This window comes from Eleginops maclovinus, chromosome 6 (genome assembly GCF_036324505.1).
Source record: "Eleginops maclovinus isolate JMC-PN-2008 ecotype Puerto Natales chromosome 6, JC_Emac_rtc_rv5, whole genome shotgun sequence".
NCBI lineage: Eukaryota > Metazoa > Chordata > Actinopteri > Perciformes > Eleginopidae > Eleginops > Eleginops maclovinus.
In genome coordinates, this window is record NC_086354.1 from 1,083,584 (window position 1) to 1,108,279 (window position 24,696).

At 42.0% G+C, this 24,696-nt stretch overlaps 1 protein-coding gene across 1 annotated transcript in view; it reads right to left on the reverse strand.

The window, feature by feature from the left end:
* The window catches only part of blvra (biliverdin reductase A), a 48,986-nt gene that overhangs the window by 13,155 nt on the left and 11,135 nt on the right, over nt 1-24,696 (reverse strand). The window contains exons 2-3 of the mRNA XM_063885454.1: nt 24,381-24,500; nt 2,477-2,596 (exon numbers count right to left, since the gene is read on the reverse strand). Of these exons, the coding sequence (XP_063741524.1) occupies nt 2,477-2,596; nt 24,381-24,499 (239 nt within the window). The 5' untranslated portion in view covers nt 24,500. The remainder of the gene's footprint in view (nt 1-2,476; nt 2,597-24,380; nt 24,501-24,696) is intronic.

Consider the following 24,696-nt stretch of genomic DNA (forward strand, 5'->3'; position numbering starts at 1 on the left):
AGCGAGAGAGAGCAGCCTGGAGGCAGAGAGCGAGAGAGAGCAGCCTGGAGGCAGAGAGCGAGAGAGAGAGCAGCCTGGAGGCAGAGAGCGAGAGAGAGCAGCCTGGAGGCAGAGAGCGAGAGAGAGAGCAGCCGGGAGGCAGAGAGAAAGAGCTGTGTGGCGCTCACTGTGCAGAGGGAGTCACAGCGGCTCAGTGGGAGGTCTGTCCTCTCTGAAGGCAAGTTGGACTTGCCAATAAATCAGAAATCATGTCACATTTAATAAAGTAAAAAAAAAAACTACTGATTTCACTAACAAGTATTACATGCATTTATTTATAAAAATGTGTATTGTTTTATCTCCCCCAAAATACAGGTTTATACTAGTATTTTAGAGATGTGATTTATGAATAACACAATAACATTTGAACCACTAACAACAACTAACCCTTTATATGATCGTAAACAGAAACTGATTCAGGAACAGTTGTGTATTTATCAACAGTGTGTTCAGCAGATCTGACAGTGTCACAGATGTTTCCATCATGGGGGGGGGAGCGGTCTGGAGTAGACCCTCTGCTGCAGTCAGAGCTGAAGAGTAGGGATGTCACCAGGACCAATACTGTTTGCCAACATTCTGAAAAATAATTTGCCACAGGAACTGACTGGGGGGGATTGAGCCTGGGGCCCTTGAGCAAAAGGGGGCCCTCAGTGACAAGAGATTTTTCAAATGTTTTGTGTGCACAACCACTCATCATAAAACATTTGAAACTCTTCACCGCCGTAAATACCTCTGCTTTTTGATAAGTTCCAATATTCTTTCTAAACTTTCTCTGATAGGGTCTCACTATCTATGCATCAACTTTATTTATTTTGTATTTTAGCACCCCTGGTTCAGCGGGAGGGAATGAATGAATGCTGCTGTGAGCAGCACTTACTGAGTCACACACAATTATTCAATAGTGCAGACTTATTACGTGGAGTTACGCGTGCACACATTTCTGTCTTGGGTTGGGGGGCTCGATGAGCTCTCAGTGCCCAGGGGCCCCTGGAGGTACTAATCCTGCCTTGGTTAGCTGCAAGTGGCTGGTATCAGAGGTGCACAGCCACACAAGCTTTCCTGGGAAGGGAGTGGTCACGCAGTCTGTCAGTACACACACCTTCATGCTGGATAGCCACCAGAGCTTTCAGGACACAGACTGGCTTGCCAAGCTACGCTATTTAGCAGAGATATTAGACCAACTGAAAACAAAAAGAAACAAAGGTCTTGGAGTGCTTCATCACACTTATGTTGAACTAGCAAAGTTAAACAACACTAGGGCTGTCAATGTTTATCTGGCAAAGAAATGTGTCTCATTACCAAATTCGACCCAAACTTTCTTTGCTGATGACTATCGGCCAGTAGCTCTCACATCTCATGTGAAGAAGGTACTGGAGAGACTGGTCTTGTCCCATCTCAGACCGCAGGTGAGATCATTTGTAGATCATCTGCAATTTGCCTACCAGCCTCGCCTGGGGGTGGATGATGCCATTATCTACCTGCTGCAGCGTGCTCACTCATACCTGGATGGGTCGGGGTGCACTGTGAGAATCACCCTCTTTGATTTCTCCAGTGCATTCAACACGATCCAGTCTCGGCTTCTGAGTGACAAGCTGCAGGCTATGAGGGTAGACGTGTCCACCATCTCCTGGATTACCAACTACCTCACAGACAGGCCACAGTATGTCCTGCTGCTGGGCAGTGTCCTGTTTGATGTGGTGGTTGGTAGTACAGGAGCCCCACAGGGAACTGTGCTGTCTCCTTTCTTGTTCACTTTATACACCACTGACTTTAAATACAACTCAGAGTCATGCCACCTGTAGAAATGTTCAGATGACTCTGCAGTGGTAGAGTGTATAAGGGATGGACGGGAGTAGGAGTACAGAGCGATGGTGGAGGATTTTGTGGAGTGGACTGCAAGAAACCGTCTGCTTCTGAATGTGGCCAAGACCAGAGGGATGGTCATTGACTTCAAGAAGAAGAGGACGTCTTCACTGCCCCTGTGCATTCTTGGTGAGGATGTGGCTGTGGTGGATGACTACAAGTACCTGGGAGTGCACCTAGACAACGGACTGAACTGAAGGGCCAACACTGACGCTGAATCAATAAACTGATCAGCAAAGCTGGCTCTGTCATCGGCATCAAACTGGACCCTTTTGAGGCTGTGGTGGAGAGGAGGACTCTGAACAAACTGTTGTCCATCATGGACCCTCTCCACCTGCAGCTGGACAGACAGCGGAGCTCCTTCTCCAACAGACTGCTCCAGCTCCGCTGTCACAAGGACAGGTACAGGATAACATTATAACTACTGCAATGACACTGTAGAATAATTCCCCTCTGGCTGGCAGACAACTCACTGCTCCGTGCACCCATTCACACTTAACATTGTACATTTACATTATAAGCTTTAATTGAGTAATCGGCAAATCGAGAGTCTTTTTGCCGGTCTGCACATTACCTGACGTTCTCTTCATGAGACACGTTCTCCGTGCAGATGAACGCCACCTGGATGTCCTCTCTGCTCACAGCCTCCTCTGTGGACACCTGGCTCACTCCATGCTGAGCGTCCAGACTCCTCCTGTGAACACAAACACCTGTCAGCCGCATGAAAACCACTCTGATGCTGCCATCAACACAAGGTCTCCTCTCAAGATGCTGACGACAAAGTGGACCACATTTCGTGCTATTGAAGTGATAAAATCATCAGGTTATTAGACCAACCCACACCTTACCAAGGATTATGACAAATACGTTATCCCCCCCTCCTCAATTCATGGCAGCACTCCTACAGTACGACTGTCATTTCACCTGTGGCATCCAGTTATGTTTCTAAGCCGTTTTCTGCTTTCCATTGAGTCAGGTTGGTATTTTGTTCATTCTGAGACCGCATTTGTAAGACAGCAGCCTGCCATGCTGTGATCCTGCGAGTCAACTTCACCACAATAATGTGAATTATCCACATTTAGGGTCTTGTTCTTTATTCGGATGTTCAGTTTGAATGAAACCATTTCAGAGAAAAAGGATGTAGTTTGCATTCCCGATGCATATGAACTGCTTTGTTTTATACACTGAGGGAATGTACTGTACTTGAGCACACATTTGAGTTTGTTTTACCAATGTCTACTTTATACTTCAATAACATTTTAGGATCAAACGTTGTATATTTTACTCCACTACATTTAACTGACAGCTTTTATTCACTTTCAAAATTCAGATTGTTCATCATTTTCTGACTTGATATATCCCGTCTCCGCCCATCACGCTCCTTCTCTGCTGCTGAAACCCTGATCCATGCCTTCATCTCATCCAGATTAGACTACTGCAACAGCATCCTCTATGGTACACCATCCAACTCCAGTTCATCCAGAACTCTGCCGCTCGTCTCCACACCCACAACCGTGACCACATCACCCCTGTCTTGCTAAGAAAATGTAGCTAGGTAAAATAAGATACACTTTAAAACGTTTCGAAAGCTAAAACCTGTCTTTACTGATGCTTCACAAGGAGGGAGAGAGGGAGGCTCTAACAGATTCAGCTGAAATCTCGCCTATAGCAGCCAATTGGTCAGAAGGGCACTAATTACATAATATAGGTCAAGGTATCCAGCAGCTGTAAATAAAGTATATGAAATGAGCATCACTTAATCCAGCTGAAATGAACGCATTATTGCATCAATTCTCATGATCCCGTAATTTCATTTAAATAAATACCATATGAATTTAAACTGGGACTAAGTATATTTGGATGCCAATACTTTTGTACGTATTCCTAAGATTTTGAATGTAGGACTTTTACTTGTAACAGAGTGTTTTAACAATTGAGTATTGCTACTTGTACTTAAGTATAATACCAGAGTACTTCTTCCAACACTGGTTTTATACTGAAAGAATAAATAACTGTGTGGAAACAGTGTTAGGCAAGTTACTTCCAAAATGTAATACAGTACATATTACTTTTTTTTTTAAGTAATAAGTTACATTACATTATTACTGTCTCTGAAATGTAAGGAGTTACACTACCTTTATATTACTTTTGACATACTTTCACCAAAATAACCACAAAAGTATGGCTAGGCAATTTAAATGCTAAAATGTAGTTTATTGCAGCTGATTTTACCTCCAGTGAAGGGCGATGTGGTATAGCATAACAACTAGCCCTTAAGGCTACTAACAACTTATAATAGGAGCAGTGAAGGCTCATGGCCAATCCAATATATCAATCACCGTCAGAATCACAAAAGCAGACAAAGGATCAAAGTCTGGTAAATTATAATAGAGATACTGTAAATACTTATACGTGTAGGCCTATATATATATATTAAACACAATAGAGCTAGAGCTCACCATAATGAAACCTATAACATTATGAAATGACAAGGTGTGCAATATATTTTTCTTTTTGTTTCTATTCCTTTATTTAATTGAAGTTCTCAGCACAACAAGTTAGAATGTATTTAGTGGACTCAGAAAAAGTGTTATCAAAAATACCTAATGCCTTTGCAACTTTCAAAGTCGTACGATCGCTTGCCAGTTCACACTACACAACTCGCTCGGGAGTCTTGAAGTCATTGTGGTGTGCACACTACGCGATTGAACGGCGACAGGGGGTCACACACTTCACGATCTGTCACCAGGAGAAATCCCAGAGGAGTCTTTCTGGTCTCCAAACTAAGTTTTGTCACGAAAACACGCAAGAAGTGACACGGGAAATGAAGCGGATTTCGAACGTTATTATGTTTTACCTAGAAACTGTCAATAAGTTACTTTGCTTAAGCTTGTTAGCACATCAGCTAACTTTAACTTCAGTGAATTGTGTAGCCTAGCTACAATTTACAGTTCAAAATCAGGTTTCAAACAGCTGTGTCGACTTCTTGTGTTGGACAACGCTTCTTCTTTTTAGAAAGTTGTGCAGCTCCTCCCCGGGGCTTTTCCTCACCCCATGTCTTGCGCTCTCATTGGTTGTAGCTCGTCGGCGCACCCATTACCAGGCACATCCCTTCTCACACTACAGGATTTAGACTCGCCGACAGGTTCAGATATTTAGCTTGCTAGATATGTCATATCGGGCGTCGGGGAGGCGTCGGGGAGTCTCTCACCTGACTCTTGAGCAGTTCACACATAACGATCAAACACCGACTGCCGAGCGCCGATTTAACACCGATTCGTCCCCAAGGTCCAAAATCCGTCTGAGAGCGGCTGATTGGGCTAAAAATCGTGTAGTGTGAACTTGGCATTAAGTGCTCTTAGAGGATTAGGCCTCAAGGAATAGCCTTCGGCTCAGTCATTTTCAGTCCAAACAAAATTAACATGTAGGCTTAACATTGCTTAAGATTGCTACTAAATTAAACATAGGCTAAAAAGAGGAGCCCTGCTATTTGCCAAACAACGCCTAGAATATAGGGTACCAAAGAAAGCCTATCCAAATGTAAATCAGTTATAGCGACACCTATAGCTAATGGGTCTGAGGGACACTTTTTTTATAGGGTGTACATAAGTGCTTGGGCCTATTAGGCCTCAAAGGAAATACAGCTCAGTCATTTCAGTCCAACTTCACACAAAACACGTAAGCTCCACTATGTTTAACACACACATTGGAATATTGAAAATAACAAAATAAACAGGAAACCCGTTACTGCCAAATATACAACAGAGGTAGAATGCAGCCAAACAAAGGCTTGTAGGTATGAAAGCCCTTAAAGCCTTGACCTATAGCCTACTTATGGTTCTATGATGGTGGGCTGGCTTATTCCACTACCCACTTGACTGAAATATCTGTTGAAGCACATCAGGAGAAGGCGTTGAAAGCGTCCATCACAGACGGTTGCGTTTTGGGGTGAGCACAAGATTTCCAAGACTGAAAAGTCTTTCTACTGGTGCACTGGATGGTGTTGGGGCATTACAGCGGAGTGTGATTTTTTGGATTCTTGGAAACTGGTGCAGGCTTTCCATCGTAAGGGCAGAATTTAAATCTGTTTCCAAAGATATGGGTGCATCAGCTGTGGTAGTGGGTTGTAAGTCAAAGGCAAACCTGCTGCTGTTGTTGTCCTCGTTGGAGGCAACAGCAGCAGGTTGAGGGACTACGGGGATGAGCGCCGCAGGCTCTTGTGTTGTTAGGGAACGACACTCTGACATGAGGAGGAACTTGATATGGTCTCTTCTGGCTGCTTCTTTTACCCAACGCAGCTTAATCTTGGGCAGTGAGACAGCGGCAAGCAGTGCTTCCTTGGAGTCAATTATTGCGGCAAATTGAGTTTTGATTGCTCCCACAATAACTTTAGGCAGCCCAGTGTTCATTGGTGAGAGGCCGTTTTTGATTGCTAAGATTTTGCCCATGAGAACTTTTAGTGCTGGTTGAAGGGTTCCATAAAAACAGGTGTCCTCACCCTGTAAGATGTCCAGTGCAACTGTGAAAGGCTTCATAATGGAACAGTATTCCTTGAGATGTATAGGATACAATGCATCTGTTACCACCAGGGGTCTAGTGCTATTTTTAAAAGTACCACAGTGCCATAACAGAAGCAAATGCTGAGCTGCAAACTCTCACGCTTTCGCCGTGTGACACACGCTTTTGTCTGTTTCACACGCACACACGCCACACATCCAATTTCTCCCACAGACTCGTTTGTTCCTTTCCAAACTCCCTGGCGGTAGATGGCGCTGATGAACACCACTGAACTCTATTCGCTGCACCCATATATGCTGCATCCCCGAAGTTAGCGACAGAAGAAGAGATACCGAGAGAGACAGCGGGAGAAACTACCTTGAGAAGTCTGATGAGAATCTGAACTGAGATTACTTACTAGGTATGTTACAATGAAAGGTCACTCTCTTAAACTTTAAATCTCGAAAGAAATTATTTGTTTGTGCGTGTGTCTGTGATTTAGTGTGGTGAATGTAAACTCAGCTGTCATAACAAGCAGCAGGACAGCACCTTGTTAACCTCGTGGTATAGGCCTACTGCATGCTCAAAACATCAGCTCATAGCATTGTTTATTTACTCACATGGCATATATCTTTTTATTAACAAATAAAAGGACTCACTGTGGATGAAGACTTTTTTTCTGTAGGACCAAACAGAACTTCGAACAGGTAAGATGTATTCCAAAGATTTTAACATAAATATGCTACACGAAATTTGTGTAATAGAAGTAGGCATGTTCTTGTAACAGAGTACAGTTATTAAACCAACATGACCATTTGAATTCTTTAAGGTTTCAAAGATGTCCGTAAGAGACCTTTGCCAGGACAAAAGTGAAACCTTTTATTTTAATTAAAGAACCAGCCAAGTGAGAAAAGACGGACAAACACACTGACAGAACAGTCAGAACCAATGATAGAAATAACAGGAGAACAGAAGAGCAACACACAGGACAGAGAGAGCAGGAGACAGGTCAGAGAGCAGCAATAGACAGGACAGATAGAACGACCAACAGGGCAGATGGAAGAAGACAAAGAGGGACAGACAGAAGAGACTCCCCCAATCCAACAGCAAGGCCAGAAGAGTCGTGCTCTGGCTGGAGCAGCAACATATAGGTCCATTTTCAATGAGTGGACCTTTTCATGGCTATTTAGTACCAGAGGGAGCCTCAACACGCACTACTGGTGTGCAGTCTGCCGTATTGAAAACTCATGTTGCCACCAGGGTGTGGCAGATGTAGTGCGCCACATTAAAAGCAAAGGCCACCAAGAAAAGCAATGGGCTCTCCAGCCCTCAGCCACAATATCACAATATGCAATGCCCGTTGCCTCTGTTGGGGGGATGTCTGCACAAGATGTTAAGGTATGATATGTGTAATGGTCCTATCAAGGTTCAGTCAAGAGTTTTGTTTAATAGTTGATCACGGTTAAGTCATGGTTGATAGTTTTGACTAAGTTGTGGTTTGTATTTCAGTGTAGTACAGTAGAGTTTTCTTCATTTGAGATCTTAGTTGCTGAATGTGTTTTTTACCTGTGCCCTATTATCGCAGGTGTCCATTTGAAATAAACTATGGTCTTTTTAGTCTAGACGGATTTCAGAAAAAAGGCCTTTTATAAGAAGTAAGGAGCATTTATGGGTACAAGTCGGGAACCGGCCTACCTTACATATTTCAAGGGTGCTGAGTCCAAAAAAAACGGTACCCGGGTGAAATTTTGAGGTTTTGACCTTCTAATTTGCATATTAAAATGGCCGCCAAATTGCCCATCTTGCACAGTTATTGGACCATTTCCTCCTAGTTTTTTTTGTAAGTAGGCAATCAAGATGAGGAAATTAAGTTTCTAGATCGATAGTCAAGGGTCAAACAAGGATATAGTGGAGGCTCAGTGCCTTTTTTATGTATATATATATGCAAAATACCAACTTTTAAGGTGAAATTAAGCATTATTTGTGTCATTTTTTAAGGCCGACATAAATATTAAATAAAAGTTACTCTGAAATTTTCCCTGTTGATATGACATATGATGTACACCATATTATATGATAACAAAGAAAAAAATCCATTGCAAGTTGTCTGAGATTTCATGTTTTTTTTTTTGTTTTTTTTTGCAAATTAAGCATTTGTTCTCTAAATTCTAAGACGGGAAAAACCCAGGTGAATAGGGAAAAATATTCAAAAAGAGACCACCATGAAACGTACCAAGTTGAATATTTAGATCAGTACATAGCATGGTCAGTCCCATCGCTGAGGACCCTTTGCCTGAGGTGAATTAACAGCAAAGAGGATCGTAACAGTTTCACACGCTTTGGTAAGTTTCCTGCTTTTTGATTTTTTTAGACAAAAAATGTCAATATTCCTTAGTTATTGATTGAGCTTGTTAACCCTATTTATCCAAAATGATACTTTTTCAACCATAGTGGGTCAAAATTGTGTATTTCAATGATATTGAGATGGCTAGCAACTGGGAGAAAACTAGCTAACAGTTAGCTAACAGTTTTGGAGGGGAAAAAAACAGCTAGCTAGTTTTTTTTTCTTCCAGTTGTGCCCTAAAGATGACCACCTCTGTTGATACAAGTTTATTTCTTATAATTCCAACCCAAACATAGCCCTGTGGCAGCATAAATCCCCCTACTTTCTAGCTAGCTAGCTAGCTAACAAGCTATCATAGGGCAATGGATGCTGGGGAGTGACTGCTGTGACAGGGCTAGATTTGGGGGGAGGAATTATCAAAAATACATGTGTCAACAGAGGTGGTATATCCTCAAAGGGCCATACCAGTTATGAAACATTCATGTAACATTAGGGGTGGGAGAAAAAATCGATTCACATATACATCACGATATCTTTTTTGACGATTTTTAAATAGATCTTTTTCTTCTTTATTGTGCAATGTGCATTTGTTCGCCTTTTTTACATACAGAGAGTACAGGTTTTGAAAAGGGTTTAAGTTCACTTTATAATGGAGTATGTTAATTTGGCTCCTACAGTATTTGTGTGCAGATAAATGTTAAAAATGCAGACTAAAAATCGAGAGAATCGGCAATATCGTAGAATCGTAATTTAAATCGAATCGCCATCCAAAAAAATCGTAGAAGAATCGAATCGGGAGAAAAGCATATCGTCCCAGCCCTATGTAACATTTCTTCATTTTCCAATCTACAGCTGGGATGGAGCCATTCAAAAGGAGGCTTTCACATGTCTGAAGCATTGGGAGTGTAAGCTGTGACTTTTATTGTCTTTAAGAGAACACATTTTCTTTAACATTTTAATTTAGATCTTCTAAAGTAAATTTAAAGTTATTTTTCTTTGATTTTGCTTTTCAGCTTCAAATGGATCCAATAACAAACCTGGGAACAGAAGATGTCTGCCTTTTTTGTTTAAGCAACAAGGGGAGTCTTAGTAATGCATCTGACCAAGGATTGGCAAAAGCTAGGCATGCTGCCAGAACCAGGAGAAATCTAAATGACTCAAAGAACAGTGTTTTGATTGATCGTGTTGAAGATGTATTGGACTCCACTGCAGCCCAGAGTGTTGTATGGCATAAAATGTGCTATTCCCACTTCACTGATAAAAGCAAATTAGAACGTTTGCAAAAGACAGTGGGTTCTGAACATGCAGGTAGCAGCAGACAAACTGCACAAGAACATGCCTCTGAACTTGCAGGTAACAGCAGACAAACAGCACAAGCACATGACTCTGAACGTGCAGGTAGCAGCAGACAAACGGCAGAAGCACAGCCTTGCAGTAGCAGGCGTTCACTGCGAATGCAAATGGATCCAGTAGATTGGAGTTTATGCCTGTTCTGCCAAACAGATGTTTTGAAGAAACCATTGAGATCAGTAATGACAACAAAACTGAGTGATCAAATTATTCAAGCTTCTTCTTTAGACCATAACATTTATGTTCGGCTGGCTGGAGTGATTGATCTAATTGCAGCTGAGGCAAAATATCACTTACCATGTTTAAGAGCATTCATCAGATCTACGGACAAGACAAAGCAGGCAATACAAGAACACTCTGGAAACTCAGACTACCCAGACCTTGCGATGACATGGCTATGCAAAGAGCTGCAAGGGGCAGCAGATAAAGGACATGTACTTCTTCTCGATGATGTCTGGGAACGGTATAAGGTACTCAGTGAAAAATCATCAACCACAATTCCACTCTCTTACTGCAGTAGAAGGGCAACATTTCGTGAAAAGTTGCAGTCACAGCTGGGTGACATCTTCAACTTTTTTCAACATCTTGATAGGTGTCCATCCGAGCGAAAAACCATACTAATTCCGACAAAGTACGCAAATACGGTGGCAAATACAGCAGTGTTGGAAATGATGGATGAGGATGAGAGTGAGAAAACATTGCCTCAGTATGTGCCTACAGATGACAGTTTCTTATCACTTGTACATGTAGCGCTGAAAATTCATCAAGAGTTGATAGAAACCCCAGGCCATAAAGGTTTCTCTGTAAGTGAGGATGACGCTATTGCATGTGTCCCAGATAGTTTATATATGCTACTGAGACTAATCGTTGGTGGTCAAGAGGCATTTGAAAATGACAATTCTGAAAAGAATGAAGACCTTCTCCGTAGAAAAGTGCTGAGCATAGCACAGGACCTGATCTACTGTGTCAGTCGCGGCAGAAAATGGACACCTAAACATATCGGACTGGCTACTACACTACATCAGGCTACACGATCAAAACAGCTGGTAGAGTTATTCAACAAGGCCGGCCACTGTTTGAACTATGAGCAGGTGATGAAGGTAGACAATGCCTTAGCTGAGAGTACCTTAAAATCTATGGACCCAGCAACCGGTGCCATTATTCCACCAAACATGGTAGCAAATCGATTCATCCACTTCACTGCCGACAACATTGACATCCTTGATGAGTCCTTAGATGGAAAGAACACCTTTCATGCAACCCAAATGGCAGCCTGGCAACGGGGAAAAAAAGATATAGAACTTGACATGCTGAAGCCCTCCACTAGCCGTACACTGGTTGTGCCAGATGTCCTGGAGAACCTGCACCACGTCAATGTACATTCTGCCACAAGCAAGCCAGTATTCACATCACATGTTAACAAGACCTGGTTTACCAGACCTAAAGGAGACAGTGAGTGTGTGAAACAAGCACAAGCAACAGACATGGCTTTCTTCCTGCGACGTCAGGATTCTGAACCCAAACCTTCTTGGACCGTTTTCAATCAGTCAGTCTCGTCAAAGGAACCAGAGCAGACAGCAGTATGATATTTGCCAATAGTCCTTGCTCCAGCTCATGAGTATGATACGCTCAATACAGTTGTGAAGAGGTGCATGGCAATATCATCACATTTTGGCCAGGAGCATACAGTCATAACAGTGGACCAAGCTCTTTACTGCAAGCTCATGGAACTGAAGTGGTGTGTTGAGGAATATCAGGGCAAGTTAATCCCTCGGCTTGGTGGACTTCATATTGCAATGAACTTCCTAAAGACTATCGGAGATCACATGGCTGGGTCTGGTCTAGCTGAAGTGTGGCTGGAGAGTGGATTGCTGGGGGAGGGTGCTGTCATGCTTGTCATGTCAGGGAAAGCATACAACAAGGGTATGAGAGCTCACAAACTGACCTTGCAGGCCCTATGGCAGCTTTTGTTGCCAACATTCCTCGCGTTTGCTGCAGAATCAAACAAGGAATGCCATGATGAGATCTCTGCTATGGCTGCTGATGAAAATCCTGAAATGATTCCTCAGTTGATAACATATCTGAAGCAGGAACAGTTTGACAGTCTCCTCAAAGATTTCATCGCAAGTAAATCTGAAGATGTCAACTTTGTCTTCTGGTGGAACTACATGGATATGGTCTCAACACTGTTGCAGTTTACACGAGCTCAGCGTGATGGACTCTGGGAGCTTCATCTTCACTCCTTCAGCTGGATGTTGCCGTACTTCATGCGATATGACCACCTGAACTATGCAAGATGGGGGCCAGTGTATATTGCTGAGATGCACCAACTCCCAGAACCTGTACTATCTGAGTTCCAAAGAGGCAACTTTGTTGTGAAGCGGTCCGATCAACGATTCAACCAGGTCGATCCAGACCAAGCAATGGAGTGGATCAACGGAACAGGGAAAAAAGGAGGGGGGATCATTGGCATTACTAAGACACCTTCAGCCCTTTCCAGATGGACACTCTCCTACAACATGAGGTCCCATGTAGCAGAAGAGACACATTTGATGTTCAGCAACACACCTGAGAAAACCTACGTCCACAATGAAGCTACCAAATCCCGTGAAAAGAGAGACAACAGAGACGAAATGGCATTGGTTTTAGTCTTCAAAGGGTTCAAGGTGTTTGATTCAGTCTCCTCAGGCTCATTGCAAAATCTCGCCACGAAAGACGTTGCCACAGAGGCTATCCAAAGCTCATTACTTTCTGCCAAAGACCTAGGACAAGAAAAAGTGAATTCATTCATTGAGAAAAGGATGATTGTTCCTGAGGACAAAGATAAACCAGAGGTCCCAATCCATGCAACCCTACATAAGAGCAAAGCTAAAACATTTGCATCTCTGTATGAAGTGGCCAAAAATCCTAAAATCAAAGACAACAGAACTGTCATAAAGGCTGACCGAAACATTCTCAAACGCCTTGTTACGGCCTATGAGGCAGGTCGTCCAGTTGACTTACCAGCTGTCCTAAAACACGAGCTTCTGCCAGTTCCCATATCCCTTGCTGAAATGAATGGGACACTTCGCACTGGAAACAAGTCTGTATTAGTAAATAAGTTAACTGAAGACATAGTCTGTCCTGAGGCTATTGAACTTCCCGACATGTCATCTTGTCTCATCATAGATGGACAGGCACTTGTGGTTGCCCTTGGAAAGCCAGACAAAGCAGTAACATTTGGGGATCTGGCCGACACATTTGTCAGAGCAGTGTTGAAAGCAGGATGTTACTATAAAAGGATAGACGTTGTGTTTGACAGATACAGAGAAGAGACCATCAAGGGTGCTACCAGGACACGATGCACAAAAGCAGCTCAACCAATCAGACGACTTGTTGAGGGTCGTGATGTGCCTCTTCCAAAAAACTGGACCAATTTCCTGTCCCTCCCTGACAACAAAGCTGATCTTGCCAATCTACTCTCTGAAGAACTATGTGCTCAGGCACCGGATGATAAAGAGATAGTAGTTGCTGGTGGGTTCAGAGACGAAGAGACGGAGGTTAGGTCATCAAAAGCAACAACCAACCTGACTCATCTGAGAGCCACACACGAAGAGGCAGATACCCGATTGGTATTACATGCAGTGCACTGCCAGTCAGACACAGTAGTCGTGTCATCTAGAGACACTGATGTACTTGTGATTCTCGTTTCCCATTTCCCACACGTAGCATGTAAAAAACTCTGGCTGTTGTCTGGTACCACAAGGAAGCCACAATATATACCAATTGATGCTGTTTTTAACAAACTGCCAAAGGATTCAGCACCAAGCCTTGTAGCATTTCATGCACTAACTGGTTGTGATACCACATCATACATTGCAAGTCACACCAAAAGTACATCATGGAAAGTCTGGAAAATGCACCATCAATTGCTCAGCAACCTCGGAATTGGTGATCTCACCGAGGAGACTCAAAGATCTTCAGAGGCTTTTGTCTGCAGAATATATGATGTGCATAAAACAGACTCTGTTGATGCAGCAAGGCATATACTTTTCTCCAGGACAGGTAAACCAGAAGCAATGCCGCCTACAAGCGATGCGCTCCACTTCCATCTGCTGAGAGTACACTACCAGGCAATGGTTTGGAGAAATGCTCACTATGCCACACCTGAGCTTCCTTCACCCTTGGACATGGGATGGAAAGATGGTGATTCAGGACTACAGCCCATTCTTATGTCACAGAACCCAATACCTGAAAGTTGCCTGGAAATGATCAGGTGTGCCTGTAAAAAACAATGCACAACACGCCAGTGCAAATGCCGAAAATCGGGGCTGTTATGCACTGCAATGTGTACATGTCAGAGTGATGACCAATGTCCTTGTTTAAATGTGGAGTTGTAGTCCTCAAGCATACCAAGGCAATGGGTAACCAAAGAACTTGGAAAAGGACTGCAGAAAGAAATACTAATCAAAATGAAATTCCAAAGACAAATGGCACACAAGCAAACTAGAAAGGTATAAAAACAATTTACCAAAACAAGTGACCTATGGAACTTACAGAAGACAGATGAAAGCAAAGCAATTCAGCTAGAAACATGAAAGAAAATATACAGAAACAAGATGTGATCTGTAGAACTGTTCAAGGGAAGTTTCATGTTTTTTTTTTTCCCTATTCACTTGGGTTTTTCGATGTTTGAATTAAGAGCATTATGCTTTGTTTGCATAAAAAAATGAATTCTCAGACAACTTGCAATGGTGTTTTTCTTAGTTATTATGTAATATGGAATACATCACATATCATATATACACTGGGAACATTTAAGAGTGATATTGACTGAATATTTATGTCGGCCTTAAAAAATGACACAAATAATGCTTAATTTCACCTTAAAAGTTGGTATTTTGCATATATATATACATAAAAAAGGCACTGAGCCTCCACTATATCCTTGCTCTGACCCCAGACTATAGATCTAGACACTTAATTCATCATCTTTGATTGCCTACTTACAAAAAAACTTGGGGAAAATGGTCCAACGACTGAGCAAGATAGGGAGTTTGGCGGCCATTTTGATATGCAAATTAGAAGGTCAAAAACTCAAAATTTCGCTCGGGTACCGGTTTTTTTGGATTCAGCACCCTTGAAATATGTAAAGTAGGCCGGTTCCCAACTTGTACCCATAAATGCTCCTTACATTCACTTTTTGGGTACATCCCGTCTAGTCTATTTGGGAGGATTAATAATTTTTAATTTCTTACAGACCAGAAGGGCTGAGGTCAAAATGCCAGCTGGGTTGGTAGTTCACAACATCCCCCTAGCCTTTGCGGACCACCTGGGGCCTCTCCTAAAAGAATGTTTCGGAGATTCAAAGACAGCGCAGGACTACAGGTGTGCCAGTGCTAAGTCTTCCCGCATTACCAATGAAGCACTCGCTCCATATTTCACACAGGAACTTGTGAAGGAGATGCAAAAAGCCCCGTATACCGTTGTTACAGATGGATCGAATGACACTGGTATTTCCCAAAGTATTTGAGAGTTTTCTCTTCTGCAAAACATTTGCTTTGTGTATTTTTAAACATCTAACAACATGAACATCTTTATGATTCTAACTTGTCATCATAGGAGTGGCAAAGATGAACCTGCTTACTGTCAGGGTCTTCATCGGCAGCAATGTTGTCCACCAGTTTTTGAATATGTACACAACAAGTGGGACAGCAAGTGAGATCTTCACCAAAATTAACACCGCCTTAGAGGAGCATGGCATCCGTTGGGAGAACTGCATTGGTCTCTCAGTCGACAATGCAGCTGTGAACGTTGGATCACGTAATTCCATTGCCTCTAGGGTCTTCCAGAAGCATCACAACACCTATATTCATGGTTGTCCTTCTCATGAGGCACATAACACCGCCAAAGCTGCTGGAGTCGGATTTTTAAAAAGGGAGTTAAGGTCTGATTTATCTTTACATGTAAGGTTTTATTTGTATCCTAATTACTTGCATTGACTGAATAAGTTATGATTTTATTAATGCATTGCAGGTGTCCCGTTTGATTTGGAGGACATGGTAGTGGACATAGGTTACTGGTTCAAGGCTAGCACAAATCGGAAAGGATACCTGACAGGTATGCATGTTTGATACTATTAAGTGTAATATTGAAATGCTGAGCTGTAGAAAATATATGATATGGAATTAAATGAGTGTCTAGCTGATATTGCCGCATCAGCATGTTAAACCATTTATGTTGACCTGATATGCTGTATCTGTGACAGGAAGAAAGTTGAACATTGGGTTCACAACCAGGGCTAAACTTAACAGTCTACTCGACGAGGGTGACATCACACCACAGCAGGTGGATTCATTCCATGAAGCTGTGATGTGTTTCCTGACAAGTGCCGTGGACTATGCACTTAAGAAGCTGCCACTGAAAGAGCCACTGATCAAACATGCAACATTTGTAGATGTACGGCAGAGGGCTGAAAGTGACATTGAAGATGTCCTGTACTTTGTTTAAAGGTTAGTTTTTTTTCTCTAATTATTGTCTATCATCCTAGCTAAAATACCCTGCATTTTATGGTGATATATGTTCACTCCTAAACTGCACATGAGCTATTCCTACATGGCTTCTCCTCAAAGATGCGTATGAACTGCTGCTGGTTGATGACAATATACCTAAAACTTAAGAACTTGTTACTCTACTTTCATAAATAGTTTTCCCCATCTCCTCCAATACCATGGGCCAGAGGAGCATGACCTTCTGGGTGAGGAGTTTCTAAATTATCAGACCATGCCAATGATATCCCTGCAGGACGAAACTGAATTGGAAAGCTTCTGGGCTGAAATGGCAAACCGGAAACATAAGGTAAACATTTATTTAGTTTTCTTTCCTTTTGGCAGGTGTGGCTTGGCTACATCTGTTGCTATAAAATTGTTGCATGCATATATTGTCATGCATGTTGCAAATTATGCAAGTTTCTATTTGAACTTTGTTAATGGACCAACCTACAGTGTACAACTATTAATCAATAAAAACATCAAGGTATGTTTTTCCATTGTGTTCTTGATGCATTTTCCATAGGTGACAGGAGCCAAGCTGGTCCTGGTGTTGCCCCATTCCAATGCAGACGCTGAGAGGGTGTTTTCAGTTGTGGGACTGAACAAAACCAAGACAAGAAACAGCCTAGCATTGGATGGCACCCTATAATCAATAATGACCATAAAGATGGCCGACCTGGAGCCCTGTTTCAAACGGGAGCCCCCCTCAGATGTCATCAAGTCCTCCAAGAAGGCCACAGGCCAGTATAACCGTGCCCAAAGATCATAAACAAGGACTTTATCCAGCTACTGATCTGCATCCGATACTGATTATGCCTCATTTTGAGTTATTTTTGTAATGCGTTCATCTTTTTTATTGCTTGAAAAAGTTGTAATGTCTAAGCACTTTAAGCACTTTATTTGTTTCTGATGGACCATGTGGTGGGAAGCTTTGAATGAAGAATAATGTCCCTCCCTAACTGATCTTGTCATTTTTGGCTGAACATAAATGATCATTAAGTGCTCTTAAGAATACAATTATTCACAACATAGGTTAGGTTTCAGTTAAGAGTTAGTTTGATACCAGTTTGATGTAATCAGAATATCAATCAGGTCAAATCTTAAACACTGGTCTATGAATAAGGCTATATTGTGGCACATAGGCAGTCCTTTAGGCACAACAATAGTTTTCTGGTTGAATGTTCATCTCCAGTCTAGGCCCTACAAGTCCTGATGACGAACATGAATCAGAGTAAGTTCAGGTATTGGACATCTTTAGCAAACCACCCAAAATTCCACTAGAATGCAGGAAATCACATCTTCTTAATCCAAAATTTCCTGGGGGTGGACCTTCAGCTATGTCGTTGCTTCACAGAATGTAAACAATATTGTCCATCTTCAGTAGGCCGCCCCTACGGCTTTGGGCCTCCCCACAAACCACCAGAATGCAGGGTACAACATGGGTACAACATCAAATGAATTCCAATTCCCTAATATCTGAGAAACCAACGTGCGTGCCTGCATGCGCGGCAAAATGTTGGTTACCCCCGAAAAAATCTCACTCCAAGGTTTTTTGAAAAGTTGGCAGCTCTGAAAATGTATATAGTATCCTTTCCATGTGAACACGTTTTAAGTGGGGGGCGGACCTTACTTAACTTTAACTTAGACTAAAGTTAATCAATAATAATAACCCTCCACCTTGTTAAAACAGCTGCTTATATCCGTTAGCGCAGCTAGCTAACCAGATGCTAACAACAACAGCTCACTCGGGCACTCACACAAAATGTGATTGCCCCACACATGCACACACACACCTTTAGGTTGCTAGTGCTATTTCTTGACTTAGACAACTCTTTTGCTGTCGAACATAGATGGCACTTGACAATAATGTTTTTATCTTTTTCTCAAATTAACTGAAAATAATGTGAGAATCCCCATCACGCAAAAGAAGAACCTGTTTCTTCAGCCATCTTAACCAATAGTAAACAACAGGCTTACTATTTTACCCGCACACTTTTTTTTCTGGTGTCGAATGGTTCGCTATGTTGGTGAATTCTTAAAAAAAACAAACTTAATTTCCAGTTAAAATGTGTTGGAACTGTGTTACTGAGAATTGTAACGGGTATTATATTACTCAAATGTCTAAAGTAATGCGTTATAGCACAAAGTAATACATTACTGCAGAGGTGGGACCACGTCATTGATTGCAAGTCACAAGTTAGTCTCAAGTCTTTGCTTTCAAGTCCCGAGGCAAGACAAGCAAGTCTGAGTCAAGTCCCAAGTCAAGACCGACAAGTCTCAAGTCAAGTCCCAAGTCCTACCGTTTGAGTTTCAAGTCCTTCCGAGTCCTTTTAACAGAGAAATAATATTTACACAAATCATGTATGCTTTTAAGATCTGTATATATTTATCAAACCAAGAACATTGTTCAAACACATTTGAAATAAACAAAGGCAAATGTAATTTCCACAGAAAGTGCTGACATTGTATTTCCATTGCTTATTGCACTATAACTGTCTCAAAAGATCCTCATTTTTGCCAAACACTCTTCACCTTAAAACTTAAATCTAGCCTTGAACTAAAAACCATGTCTTCACCCTCAAACAGGTATTTGGAGGATCACAAAAACTGATGAATGTAACTTTTCCAAATCCAAAATGAACAGAGTTGTGCTTTTCTATGTCAGGGCCCTATGCTGCATTGCATTTGCAAAAGATCAAATTGGCCAAAAGTCTGTCAGTCATTTGTGCACGATGGGGACGTAGTATGATGCCACCATGGCTGAAAACTCGCTCCACTGGAGCACTAGAGGCAGGCACTGCCAAGACTCTGGTGGCCACTCGGAAGAGTGAAGGAAGAGACTTCATGTTCAGTGCCAAGAACAAAAGGGCGTTCTGTCCTTCGGCTGTGTCTAGGTAGTAGGACTGTCACTTTTTGAAAAAATCACAATCGATTTTTTAGGCTTAAATTTTCATTGAATCGACTGTAGAATCGATTATCCACGTCTACGTTTCAATTTTCAAAATAAAGGCCAACACACTGCCATTAGGACTATCGTAAAGAGGGCGCAAGAGACGTACAGGTCAGCATTTCTGATTATTTATTGCATGAACGTTGTGTTTAACAAACAGGAGCATTCTCGAAAAACAATAAGCAGTATGGACTGTCATAACATCAATGACGAAAACATTCCTGCAGGTTTCTGGCTGTTTACCAATAAATATGAAACAAATTTCGCATAGGCAGGCGATTTTTAAATAGTTTGAAAATAAAACTTAAAATTCACTTGAGGACTAGCTAACATAAAAATAGGTTGAAAATATTTCACTTACCCAACACGCAGGAACGCTACAGTCCCCACAGCAGACAGTGGACTAGAACATACTGAGTCTCATATGCCCCCTCATAGTTGTAGTGCTGCTGTGATATGGGAACTCAGGATCGCACAGTTTGCATACCACTTTGTCCTTCTCCATAGTTTTGCCTTCTGCCCAAAATCCGAAGTGCTTCCATGTCGAACTCCTCATGTGATTAGGGGTTATCACTCGTCTCTCATGTCGCGCAGGTTGATCGCCGTTGCCCTCCATTTTTTGGCAAAACACTAAGTCGGCAGCACTATCAGGCTGTTCCCGGTGCGTAAAATTGGTGGAAATTAACTTTTTAGCAGCACAATCCCTACTGCACTTTCGGAATTATTTTCTTTTCTGCTTGTTTGTGAGTTATGTTAACAATAATCATAATGAAATAAAATATTTTTTATTTGTTTAATTCGCTAAAAAAATAAGTTATTTGGTAAAAATCGATTCCCTCTTTTCGTTTTCAAAACGTGTGTTGGTCGGTCCAATCGATTGTACAATCGATTCTCGAACGTAAAGTGACAGCCCTACTAGCTGTAGTGCTGGAGTGGTCCCAACATCCTTCTTCTGCCTCTTATGGTATGCAGCAAACAGCCCTTCTCCTTGTCCAAGGTCCTCTTGCTCTTCTTCATCAACCAGAGGCACAGGTTGCTCAGTCTGCAGCATCTTGCAGGATCAATTCTGGAAAAACATTTAACAACAGCAGAAACAAAAGAGCCCTTATTACCATTGGTGTTGGTGATACAGTGTTAGACTGAAAAATGCAATTATTGCTGTCAATAAGATCAGACTACGAGAAAAAAAGTTGCATTGAAGTCAATAATATTTACCTTTAACTTGTTGTGCCACCTCTGCCTTGATGTCACGATTGACCAGTACATGGTGCTCCACCCACAGCAGAGAAAAGGCTGGATCCAAGGCGGCTGCTTTGAGGTAGACTGGGTCTGAAAAGGGGGCAGTGATCCCATCTTGAGTCCCGGCCATTTTCACGTTAATGAAGATCCCAAGAAATCTTTTGTTTAGGGATGCCTGGAGACTTCCGACCAGGCTGTTCAGGAAACAAACTTGAGGCTTCAGCTTCTCAAGGTGATGATTGAGGGACAAGACGGATGGAACAACTGCACTGATTGTGACGACCTTCTCTCCTCGTGTCAAATCAGTTGCTTCTCCAAACGGCTTCAAGATGTCCACCAACTCCTTCAACAGATTCCACTCTCGTGGTGTGAAGGACAACTCCTTATGCCCAGCGTTTTCTAGAATGGCAAAGAGCTTTAGATGATCACACTGGAGAACTGCCTTTACTTGCCTCAGTGTTGAGTTCCATCTTGTGTTGACTGCAGCAGGGACGCCTTTCTGTTCCCCAAATTCACTATCAAACACATCTTTGAATGTTGTGCTTGTGTGCAGCAATGAGCTAAGTTTTGATAACTTGGAAAGAGAAGGACATGCCACTTTTGTTTCTTTTTCAAACCGTCTCCCACCACCAGCTGAAGAGTATGCGCAAAACACTGCAGGCGCTGTTTCTTTGCCATAGCAGCATCTACCGTTTGCTGTTCTTCCAGGGTTAGTCACACCAGAGATCAGGATCATCACGATGATCTCCGTCATCATCCTCTTGTTCACTGGGGAAGCACACAGTGAATGCCTTTCGCATGTTAGCAGCATTGTCACTAATAATGTAGTCCAATTTATCTTTGATGTTGAATTCATCGCATATTGACTCAAATTGGTCACAGATTCGTTCAGCTGTGTGTGAGCCTTTGAAGCGATTGCAGGCCAAGAGATTTGTATTTAGCTGTGTCCTCTCTGTAGCTGTCTCTTTCTCTATCCAGTGGACAGTGACACCAAGGAATCCCCTCATCTTTCGGTCAGACCAAATGTCCACAGTGACTGAAACATGCTCAGTGTTGCTCAATTGAGTTTTTAATCTTGAACGTCTCTCCCCAGCGAGGCTCTCTGTTTTGATGTCAACATTCTGCGACACACTGGGCTGTACTTACTGTCAATTACTGTCAGAAAGTGCCGAAAACTCTTGTGTTCCACAATAGACAGGGGAAGGTTGCAATCAATAATCAAGTCGGACAGTATTGCGTTGGTGATAGCCTTCTGCTGTGGATGACTCATGCTGTAATGCGCTACACGACTGTCCAAGAAATGTGAGATTGAAGGCTGTTGTGGTTCATCTATGATGCTTCTACTCATCTGGTATTCTTCAAATCTGTAACAGGTAAGCATCTAAAACAGATGTCAGAAAGTCCCTTATAGCCACACATGAATTGCATTTGAAACTATCTCCTCATATATCAATGCAAACATTGTGTTAATATCTATTTTTGTATTATTATGAATTGTATTGTATACCGTAAGATTGTGTTTGTTTTAACATTACATTGATAAAATACATTTTCAGTGTACACTTACTATATTAATTTATATTTTTCCTGCTTTACCTTGCCATCAAGCAGCCCTTTCCGACAGGAAACTGAAGTATGCTTGTTAATTCACTCTCTCCAGCACACCTGATTCCATTGGCAAAAACAGCAGTTTTACCTGCATCACACAGAAATTGCTGGTCTACTGCTGGCTCAATGATTAAGTTTAATTGTGCTATTCAATGTCTTCGTTGATAGTTCAGCTTTGTTGTGATTTACCTAAATTACATAAACAACCTCAATGAGGCAGCAGTAGACTAGCAACTCCTTTGTGCTGCAAAGTAAAATATCCATTTTTGTCAATGGAATCTGGTGTGCTGGAGAGAGTGAGATATACTTAGTTTTCCTATCGGAAAAAATCGTCTGGCAGCAAGCGAAAATGGTACACATATTAATAACATACAGTAAATTAAGCTGACCTTGATTTGATGAGGCTTGCTTTAGTTTTGCTGCTGGCAGCAGTCTACTGTGTATGATTCACTGACTAGCTGCTAAGTACATACAATCTCGCTTCAAAAAATCCTAAACTATCCTTTTACAATATGAGTATGGATAAGTTCACTATTTTGCACTTTGAGCCCCATTTCTGGTTTGTCTAGGATGAAATGGTGTGTTTGACGCCGACATTTTAACGATTGGTCCCCCATGCTTCATGTGCGGGCATTCATAAAGCGGTCCCTAAATCAACCTTAAATGTTCCTTTTCAAAGATGTGCAACTCACCGAGTGGTCACTGGTTAGTGGTGATGCTCCAAAACCAGTGTCTTAGCGAAATACAGTTTCTGTCGTGTTTAATTTGCCATTTTGTATTCCAAATATCAAGCGGAAGTTAATAGCCTACTCAGTGAGGTATCTGAAAACATAGCTAGTCCCACAATAGCAAATAACACGGATGGAAACCAAATATTTCGCCGATATATTTTTTTAAAAGAACTACGAACACCACTTACCACTCGGTGAGTTGCTCATCCTTGAAAATGAATGTTTAGGGTTGTTTTAAGGACAATGTTATGAATGCCTGTAGCAAACCATTCTGAAGCAGGGGGTGATTCCAAATTAGCCAAAAGCTGGAGACTGGACCAATCGTCAACATTTCTATTTCATCCAAGACGACCCAGAAAGGGGGCTCAAAGTGCTAAATAGTGAACTTATCCATTAATGAACCCACAGGAGATACCGTTTAGCGTGTTCGTAAGCCAAGGTGACGTTTACAGTCTCATTGATATGCTAGCTAGCAGTTAGCCAATAAGCTACAGCTGGCTTTCATTCAAAACTTACCGTTGTTTGTGCAACTTCAAATGTCGAATGAAGTTGGAAGTTGTCGCGTCTCCGTCTGTTATCTTCGTCCCGCATGTTTTACAGACTGCAGTTTTTTTTTTTTTGACCACCTCAAAGTTTTTAAATCCAAACGAAACTACCCGTGGTATCATTTTTGCCTACTTGGCGCCTTATAGTTTGTTCCGCCTCATTGGTTGTCTAGTACGTTGATTGGTTGGATGCTGTCCGATCAAAACAACGTGGATCTAATTTGATTGGATGTCATGCCACACACGTTATGCACAGGTGCAAAGAGAGATAGCGCGGTCCATGTCAACATACTTTTTAATCTTTGGGTTTGGGGAAAGTAGCAAGTCTTTTCGAGTGAAAAGGGGCAAGTCCAAGTCCAAATACGAGTCACTGATGTTAAAGTACAAGTAAAAGTGCAAGTCTTTTTAGATTTTGTCAACTCAAGTGTAAAGTCATCAAATTCATGACTCGAGTCCAAGTCATGTGACTCGAGTCCACAACTCTGCATTGCTGTAACTACGTTACTTTTGTAACGCGCTACACCCAACACTGGTGGCAAATAACTATGCCAGAGCACGTTCTCACACCTACTGAAACCCCTATGGAAGGATGCATCAACATGCTGCAACATGAGAGCAGTCGGCAGGATGTACACAGAAGTTCTTTACTAAGCTGCCCATGACTCGGATCCCTCTGTGTGTTACCTGGAAATGAAAGCTCTGACGTTGAGTTTCTCTGCAGCACTGCCAGGCAGAGGAGCCAACATGTCTCGGATCCTCACCCAGCCGGCTGTGCCGATGCCAACAACCACCGCTCCAAACATGCTAAGAGATAAAGAAAAAGAGATTCAATGCATATTCAAAGCATTTCACTTCATAACTTGCCCAAAAACACATGGTCCAAAACAGAAATAATTAAAGTTCAGCAGAGCATTAGAAGTAAAGAACGTATTCCATGGAGAAACAGCGACCTTGTTCAAGGTCACTCTTATTTTTCATTTCCTCTGTCTCACCGGAAGTT